At 27.2% G+C, this 10,372-nt stretch overlaps 2 protein-coding genes across 2 annotated transcripts; both read right to left on the reverse strand.

Annotated features, from left to right (window-relative positions):
* Positions 1-3,810: 3,810 nt before the first annotated feature.
* Positions 3,811-4,734, reverse strand: EIN_449520 (hypothetical protein; the record flags this gene model as incomplete). Its single annotated transcript, XM_004253492.1, has 1 exon — positions 3,811-4,734. One exon carries the CDS (start codon positions 4,732-4,734, stop codon positions 3,811-3,813), a length of 924 nt encoding a protein of 307 aa, XP_004253540.1.
* Positions 4,735-7,803: 3,069 nt separating this feature from the next.
* EIN_449530 (serine/threonine protein kinase MST4, putative) lies at positions 7,804-8,511 on the reverse strand (the record flags this gene model as incomplete). The annotated part of the gene is made up of 1 exon (XM_004253493.1): positions 7,804-8,511. The coding sequence occupies one exon, from the start codon at positions 8,509-8,511 to the stop codon at positions 7,804-7,806; it is 708 nt and encodes a 235-aa protein (XP_004253541.1).
* Between the last annotated feature and the right edge of the window lie 1,861 nt (positions 8,512-10,372).

Consider the following 10,372-nt stretch of genomic DNA (forward strand, 5'->3'; position numbering starts at 1 on the left):
CTTATTATAAGGTTGTTTGAAATAGTCAATAAAGTCGAGGGAATCAATTGAATACATTTATAAGTTGGATTACAATTACCAATAATAAATATTCAATATAAATCATTTATCTGAAATTACATTTTTATTCGAAATAAATTAATTTTCATTGTTATAACACAATTATTTAAAAATAACTTTTATAGTTTTGATAATAAATGCACATAATTTAATTATATCATTTTTTAATATCAAATAAACAATTTATTATATTAATTTAGTTCAAAACATGTAAATTAAATATTTTTTAGTTATTAATTACTTAAAAATCATTTTAATATTTTCGAAATTTGTTGAATTCATTTTTATTTTATGTTACAGTCAAAGTTTGTTTAGAAAGGATATAATTATTATTGGTTAGGATTTGTTTTTTTAAAAAATGGGTATAATTTTTAATAAAATGGATACAATTTTTTGAGAAATGATTTGATTATCCGAAAAGGGGATATTTCCCAATAAAATGGATTAAAATCAATTAAATGGGATCGGATTATTTATAAAAAGGATTTGTTTTCTTATAAAAGGACGCAATTCCTAATAATTGAGACGCTATTTCTTTAAAATGGATATATTTTCGATTAATGGGATTGAATTCTTTATAAAAAGTATCGATTTTTTTTAAATTTGGACAGAATTTCTCAAAAAGGATGTATTTACTGAAAGATTGGGCAAATTTACGTTGAAAAAGGATTGAATTCTTTATAAGTTATTGTGTTTTTACAGTCTTTTAAAACAATTCAAAAATTAACAAAAATAACGTACTAAAAATTTAATAGTTTATACTAAATATTATAATATTATCTAACAAATTTCATAAAAAACTCAATGAAAAATTAAATATCTTCTCGGTTGAAAACTATGGGCCATATTTCCTCTCTAACCTTTTCAAATGTTGCTTGTGCTTCTTCACTGTTTATCGATTTGAATCCTTCTGTTATTTTGTCGAGCAAATCTTAAACACTTCTCCAAATTCTGATTTTTTATTTCTACTCTGCGTTTCCACAGCCCAAAGACATTTTCTATAGGATTCAGTGCAGGTGAATATGCTGCATTAAAAACTACGACATGACCCGTTCCTTCGAGCACTCTTTGAATACAATTATGTATATCGCAGTTGTCGCACCAAAAAAACACATCGACGCCCCTTTAAATCATATTCATGTACGAGATATTTGAAATATGTTTTGAATGATTCGATTGTGTTAGTGCCAAAAGTCAAATTGCAATACGAAAAGCCATCACAGTCCAAAGCACATATCGACGTCAGCCTCACTCCTCCTTTTGCTTTGGTTACAAAACATTCTTTTCCTCGTGCTGCCCATCCATAAGCTGCTGTTGTACCAACTCTCCAACTCGTCTCATCGACACAGACCCATTTTGCTCCGCCGGATATATAACTACGAAGTTGATTAACTGCTTCAATTTTTTTTTGTTTTGTTATCTGTTGTGTTGGCCGACACTCCTCTATTTTTTACTCGTTTAAACGGAAATATCGGGACTTCTCGTTCCTCGTTTTTGGCTGTTTGTCCACTCATAAATTTGGCAATCGAAGATTTGGAAGGCGAGTAATTATCAAGCTCTTCATCTGAAATCATGGTATTGTCGATGTTTTCAAAATTTAGTATTATTTCTTCCTGTTTTCTTTGCATCCTAAGTTTTTCTTCCTGTGCAATCGTCTCGCGGATTTCATCGATTGTTATCGTGCTGTCTCTTATGATTGCATTTTCAACAAGATGTTGAAAAGGAAGTGTACGACTTTTTCTATAATAATGGTTCTTGGGGTAAATAGATTTGCCAGCTCTTAGTTTTACTAACATATTTTCAACATATTTTTTCTTGATACCAACTTCTTCTGAATACTTTCCCGATAACCAAAAGTCTCCATGTTCTTTCCACATTTCGATAAGTTTGTCTCTAATTTGGTTCGTTATTCGTGTGTACACTCTCTTCTTGTAGGAAAGATTTGATGTGGATGATGTAGGAAGTGTCGCAGAAGTGTTTAATAATTGTGTCTTTTTCGGTCTTCCTCTTTTTCTTTTTGGTAAAGGAGGCAATTCCTGATAAGTAATTGGAACCTGTTGAACCGAGGTACCCTGTAAAGGTTCTGGAGCGTTTTGTGTGTAGGTTATAGGAGATTCTGGAACACAAGTATCAACATAATCTAATCGACTCATTGTTTTGATTATTATGTTTAAAATGTTTATTTTTATATTTGATTTGTGAATAATGTTTCAAGAATTATTTTTTCATCGAGTTTTTATGAAATTTGTTAGATAATATTATAATATTTAGTATAAACTATTAAATTTTTAGTACGTTATTTTTGTTAATTTTTGAATTGTTTTAAAAGACTGTAAAAACACAATAACTTATAAAGAATTCAATCCTTTTTCAACGTAAATTTGCCCAATCTTTCAGTAAATACATCCTTTTTGAGAAATTCTGTCCAAATTTAAAAAAAATCGATACTTTTTATAAAGAATTCAATCCCATTAATCGAAAATATATCCATTTTAAAGAAATAGCGTCTCAATTATTAGGAATTGCGTCCTTTTATAAGAAAACAAATCCTTTTTATAAATAATCCGATCCCATTTAATTGATTTTAATCCATTTTATTGGGAAATATCCCCTTTTCGGATAATCAAATCATTTCTCAAAAAATTGTATCCATTTTATTAAAAATTATACCCATTTTTTAAAAAAACAAATCCTAACCAATAATAATTATATCCTTTCTAAACAAACTTTGACCGTATTGCAAAATTATTCAAATAAAGTCTTTCTGATAATAAGTTATTCCTTTTTTTAAAAAAATAAATTTTGTTTTTATTTTTAAACATATTAAATTGTGGTTTTATTGATTATTTTTGTGTGTTTTAGTTGTAAGTTATAATGAAATATCACATTTTGTAAATTAAGAAGGTTGTTGCCCATTTTGTTATTTTTATTTAAAACTTTAATAATCTCAAAAACCAATTATTTTTTATCAGTTTTGACAAATAGTTTGAGTAAAAAAATTAATATTATATTTTTTCAAATATTTTTTAATTAATCATAAATTTGCAGTGTTAAAACAATATCCATATTTTAATGTTGTTTATTTTAAAAATTTATCAATATATATTTGTCAACTCTTGTATAACTGTTATATTATTTTGTTTTTATACAATTTAATTCACAATTATCAATATTTGTATCTAACATTAAATATAATTGTAAATATAAAATAAACGACTTTTTGTATATTCATGATCGATACATTTAATACATCATACCTTAAACACAAGAATAAACATTTCAATTTTTAATACCACTTTACTAACATTTTAATTTATTTTTTCGAAAATTTAATTATTATAAATAAAATAAAACCAATATATTTTCTATTTATAAAATACACATTCCGTTTTTAGAAGTATGTTATGTCAAAAAACATAATGTGCCTTTAAAGTATAAACAACAAAAAGTCTATATATTTCAGTATAAATATATCAAAAAAAACGTAGTCGTTATTTTAAGTATTAAAATACAAAAGTTTAAAAAATTTAAAATAAATGGCACTGTGATTGATTAAATACAAATCGATTCTATTGATCCAATTGCGTTAGTAATTTAAAAAATTTCACACATTCAAATAAAACAAACACAAATAATATTAACAGTATAAACAATTAATAAGAATCACAATTATTACTCTTATAGTTTAATATAGTGTTATATATTAACAAAGTATAATATATTAACAATACTTTGAAAACTCAAAATAGATTACTTACCATAAATGTCGATTGTCTTTTCCCACACCCGTGGCTGTCTATTGTTTGTTTCCAAGTACTTCTTATATTCTTCTTCAAGAGCTAACGACTTTTCGTTCACGACTTTATTCTGCTCGATCTTCTTTAAAATCGAAGCAAGTCGTCGAGTCAGCATCTTTTGTTTGTCGTTTCCTTCCGTCCCCCAAACGGTTTTCATGACTTCAAAATAGTCTTTAAACGTCTCAATTAAAGAGTTCATCAGTTCTAAATGTTTTAACCGATCGTAACACATATCAAAAAACGCGTCTAGCATCACCCCAAAGACATCTACGTTCACTCCAACTTTTATCTTGTTATCATAAACCATGTACATTGAAGTCATCATAACATCAAATATCGACTCAACGTTCCCCGCTTCGCTCATCATGAAGCACAAGTATATTCTAAATATCTTCTCAATCCGCTCGACGTACTCTAACTCGTTCTCGTCACTCAAATACCCCATCACTATCTTATAATCGTTTCCCCCGTTTTTCACATAGACCGAATTTAAACATGGAGAGACACTTCGTAGTATCAGTTGGACTATATCTCTAAACGCCTTGCATTTGTATGAAAGTTCAGACAACATAAATCCACTGTAGAACGCTGTTTTAGGGTCAGTTTTAAGTAAATGGGATGACGAAATTAAACACCGTAAGAAGTAAATCAAGATCTCAAGTGTTTCGTTAGAATCTCTACCTGCACACTTGTCAACTACTTTTTTAACAACACCTTCAAGTTCTCCAAAGTTCTGCACTACACTATTTCCAAGTACTGCTATTTCATCGAAGTCGCTCTGGCTCAATTTAATTTCTGGAAGTTTGTTTATTGCTTTGACGCATTCTTGATAATTATTAATCTTCTCTGGATCTCCATAATACATGTTTGTGTCCATCACAAATTTCACAAAGCGGTCATTTCTTTCTTTCTCATGTAGTTGTACCTCTTTTTGATAGTATATATTTATTTCTTCTAATTTATTAATTGTTCTTTAAATGATTTATTTTTAAACAATAACGCTGTACTATTAAAATTAAAATAGTGTGAATTAATATATTTTTACATCATTTTAATATTACTTTAAATTTCAGTGTTACATTATTAAATAAACTCTTATACTTCTTATCTTGTGAAACTGGTCTTATTTTTCTTATTTATTTTTTCATTCGTTGGTTCATTCTTCTTTTTTTTATTCTTTTAAACGTGTTTTATTTTATTATCATAATATTAAATTGATATTATAAATATCTATTTATAAACAAACTTTTATTGTTTTCTTTTTCAAATTTCTCATCGTGTTGGATTTTTGAAGTGATCAATTTTTTTGAGTTTTTGATTTGATCGATTTTAACGTTCTTTTCTTGGACATTGTATCTATTTTGTCTTGATAAGGTTTTGTGTCTATTTTGCATTTTTCATCAAAAAGTGTTATTCTAATATCACATATCTCGTCCAACTTTTTAATGTCGTTTTCTATTGAATACAAAGCCAAATCTTTTTTGATTTTGTTTAATGTATTATCCAAACTTAATATAATTGTGTTGAGTGAAGTTGTAATGTTTATTTTTCTTTTAATGGTCTCATCAAGTCTGTCAAAGTACCCCTCTGCATTTTCAATGCGTTGTGCAATGTCAAGTGACTCGTTGTCAACATAGTTGTTTTCTATCTTTGATGCAAGAAGGTCTGAAATCGCCTTTTCTGTATCAGTATATAATGTTGATAAATCTTTTAATTGGTTTTCCATTTGTTGTTTTTCAGTTTTTGATACAGTAGTATTTTCTTCAGTTTAATTTTTCAGAACTTTATGAAAAATATAATATAAATTTATTATAAACAATATTATCACTTTAAATAAATCGAACTATAAAAAAGACAAGAAACAAAACAATGTAAGTTTTACTAATTAATCAGCCAATTGTTTATAAAGTATAAATTATACTTGAATGATAAAAATTGCATTATTTATTATTTTTAACATTTATTTTTTTGTTGCATGATATCACTAGTACAGTCAAACGTTTCAAAAATGGGAAGTGTGGTAATTTTATTTTTCTCAAGAGCAGGCATTTTTAGCCAATCAAACCTTGATTACAGCAATATAAAACACTCTATTTAAAGTTTTAGTCGAATTAATGCACACTCTTAAAAGAACCCGCTCTTTAGAGGTACAATTTTTGTGAGGTATTGCTATATGTTACATTTTGGAAACGACTGTTGATTGTAAAGGTTAGATTTTTTAATTAATAGTGTATTTAAACGATTAAGTTGTTTTTACAAATCGTATTAAAGACATAGAAAAACAACATCATAACTTACATAATAATGACCATCACCACCACAAAATTTAAAAATAAAAAGTAATATTCTGTGTGTAATTTTGCAATTCACCTGGAAGTGTTGTTGCAGTAATATTAGTACTTAGGTGTTGTTTATTGACAATAATTAAAAATAAACTTAAACTTATCGTTATCACTTGATGTTGCTTGTTCATAAAGTTAAACACAAATGTACATACCATTATTAATTATGAAACTGTCCAGCCAAAAATCAAAAATTAATGAATCAAATGGGTTTCATTTTAAATCAACTTTTTACACTTTAAATATTTGTCACATTTTGAATTGTGTTTTAATTACTCTTTGTTCGTTCAGATGTAGTACACTTTTTTGTCCATACCAGGTTGAAGTTGATGTGATATAGTCAATATCAAACATAAAAAGTTAATAAAATAAATCGCTTATTATTTTATTGTACAACTCAATTTGTTCTTTTCTGACACAATTAATCATTAGAAATTAATAGCAATAAATAATAATATTTCGTTATCTATTTACTATAGATAAAATAAAATTGATAATTTTTTATGTTATTAAGTTTAATTGTAGAATTAACATTAAAATATTTTAATTTATCTGTCTAATTATAATATATAATTTTATGATTTTAATGTTTGGATTATGATTATCATTTGAATCACAAAAGTATATTATATTATATTAAAAATTATAACAAAGCAAGAGTGGCCGAGTGGTCCAAGGCGCTCGTTTCAGGTACGACTCTTTTCGAAGGCGTGGGTTCGAACCCCACCTCTTGCATTTTATATACAGTTGATGTTTATATTTTTATAAACATGTTTATGAAGTGATTTAAACACTTTTAATAAAGAGATAAATCAGATTCAATTTAAGGTTTGCATTTATTAATTTTAATAAATAATCCAATTTTGTTTTTGGAATTACCATTTTAATTATTTATATGAATCAATAAATAATTTTAATAACAATAAAAAGAAAAATAAAATTAAAGTAAACCTTTTATTTAATAATCATTTCAAATTGTTTGCATTGTTATTTAAACATGTTGTCATATAACATTTAACAAATATTTAATTTACCAATAATTATTGTTTTCGATAATTTCATTTAATATTATTGTGTTAACAAACAAAAATTTTGTTAAATTACATTTCAATCAAATCATATCTAAATTAAATACATTAATTTAAAGTAATGATAATTGTTAACAACTGTTGTTATATGTTTATATTTAATGTAAATAATGTAAATATTATATTTAGGTCATATAATAATTATTACATTTTAAACAATAAAATTTGTACATACAAGTTGACAATATTTTTGTAAACATCAAAACAACATTTGAATTATTAAACAATTATTTTTTTTAATTTACAAAAGTTGATAAATGTTGATTTTTCCAATAATATAATTGTGAAAACAATAAAAATTGTCATGTAAAAATATCAAGGTTTGTTAAAATAAAAATCTTAATTAAAAGTATAAAATAAATATACATTATTAAGTGAATAGTTATTATTTACTCACATTTTGAATTGGATTCAAATTGTGTGTCTTAATGATATTCAAATATTTATATTTCATAGTAAACTGTATGTTATGAAATTAATCAATAATAACTATGTATTAATGTATTAAACAATATATTAAATTATTGTTTTAAGCTCGTCAATGATTTCATTGATAGTACCACTCTTTTGAATCTTTTGTTTCCAACACTTTTCAATGACATTTCTATACTTTTTATCAAGTGTTTTAATGGTCATTAGTCTTTTCCCAGAAGCTACATCATCTGCAAAAGTCCATGGAAATATGTAAGTACTTTTTGGGAACGCCTCACTCCACAAAAAGCATTCAAGCATTGTAATAGCAAAAGAATAGACATCTGCTGGTTTTTTGTAATGCTTTTTGTTCATAATTTCAGGTGCCATATATTTAGGTGTTCCAACTCCCTTAGTGAATGTCATATTCGTCATCAACATGTTGACATTTCGACTTGTTCCAAAATCAGTCAACTTAGCATTTGCTTTGTTGTTTAAATTCAGTCGGAACACAAGAATATTGTCTGGCTTGATGTCTCTGTGTAAAATATTATTTGAGTACAAATATGAAATTACATTTGATGCTTTTAACAATATTTTTACTCGCATTTTCATGTCAACTTCATCATTCATTTTGTGTTTTATCAAGTCTTGTAAAGATCCATATTGTGCTAATTCAGTGACCACACACACTTTATTTGTAATAAACATAGCGCCATAGAGGTGGGCCATGTACTTACTCCGAAATTTGTCCAACATATTCACTTCCTTTTCAAGTTCGTCAATTGTGTCTTCATTACCACATAATTTCATCTTTTTAATTGCAACACTATTTCCTCTGAAAGTCCCTTGTTAAATAATTCCAAAAGATCCTTCACCAAGTATGTTATCCTCTACCAACTCGTCTGGATCAAGTCGTGTTATCAGTTTTGAAGTTGTTGTTATTGTTAATTTCTTAATGACATCATCTCTTTTTGTGAACGAGTTTGCGACTAACACAACACTCTCATCCGTTTTAGTTGTGCATTTCAAAGTCAGTAATATCTCAAATTCACACGCTTCGCCACTTGGCAACACAATTTTTTTGGATTTGAGTCAAATTAGTATTTTTTAATTGTCGCACTTTTTGTTGTGATTTGAATTTTCATGTTGTCCTTTGATATGTTCCCAACACATAGAAGTTCTCGCTGTTGTATGTTGACATCAATTTGATCACCAAAGTTAAGTTCAGTTTTATTAACAACAACGTCATCACCAAGTTGAATAAATGTGTTGTTTGAGCGACTCATTTTAAAGAATGTTGTTGTCTTTGCAATTTCTTTGTGATGAATTTTGTTGTTAATGTATTTCACTGTTAATACAAATAACAATATAAATATTATTATCATGAAAATGGCAAACAAAATAACAATGAGAAGTACCCACCAAACTATTTTCTTGTCACACAAAGTCCCATTATCATTTGGAGAGTTCCAAAATGTGCATTTGGAGCATCTAGAGTTTGAGACAGCAAGACATTTTGATATAAATGAAATGTCAAGACAAAGTCCACTTTTAAATAAAATTATGTTTTTAACACAGGATGAACATTTTAGGGTTGTGTGCATGTTGTGCAGTTGCCATGACATTTCTCATACTCAATGTAATTAACTGTGTAATACCCATCTTGACATTTAGAACACCCATTTTGTGTGACTTCAACAGCACAGCCAATGATACTGTTTTGTGGCAAACACTTTCCACTTTGTGTCTTGTAATTTGTTACGTTGCATGTCAAACACGTGTCTTTTGTGTTACATGTCGAGCAATTCAAAAGACAATCACAACAATCCATTCCAACTCTGTAATACCCGTCTTTGCATTGATAACACCCACTTGTTATTGTTGAATTTTTGTTGCATTTATTCAACAAGTCTGTGCTAGATAAACATGTGTAATCTTCATTTTGATAATACCCATACTTACATGACAGACACTTTGTTTTAAAGCCGGTACAATTTGCCCAATTCTCGGAACATTGACGACATTTTGTATTTGACAAATTATATCCAATGTCACATGATATGCATCCATATTTATTATATAAAACACAATCAATTGACAAAGTGTCATTTGTAACACTCACACATGTTTTTTAACATCAACAATGTAGTCATTTTCACATTCAACACATTTATTGTTTACAATAAATACACAATTAGCTTCTGGTAAATTACACATCCAATTTTCTTCAATTAATGTTTTATTTTGACAAATTGATGAAATGCATTTTCCTTTATGTTAAATGTTAAGATCTACTTCACATGAAATTGTATTGTTTTTGTTACACAAAACAGAGTGTTCATATTTTGATGTACAGTTGTTACAAACGCCATTTGTTATATAAAAAGTGTTATTACACCAAACAATTGATATGCCATTTGAAATTCCATTTTCTACTTCAACACAGACATTTTCATTATTTAATAAAAAAATGTCATTACATATCAAACACTTTTTGTTCTCACATAAATAACAATGTGCTGCGCAGTTCTCACACTTGTTGTATACATTTCCCGTGTTGCATTTGATGCAAACTATACCATCACTGTACTTACACTTGTCATCCAACACACATTCATTTTTATTTTTGATGTAACTATCACGACATTTGTAACAAGTTGTCGGTGTACCA

Source organism: Entamoeba invadens (assembly GCF_000330505.1).
Source record: "Entamoeba invadens IP1 unplaced genomic scaffold scaff_1105074725415, whole genome shotgun sequence".
NCBI lineage: Eukaryota > Evosea > Mastigamoebida > Endamoebidae > Entamoeba > Entamoeba invadens.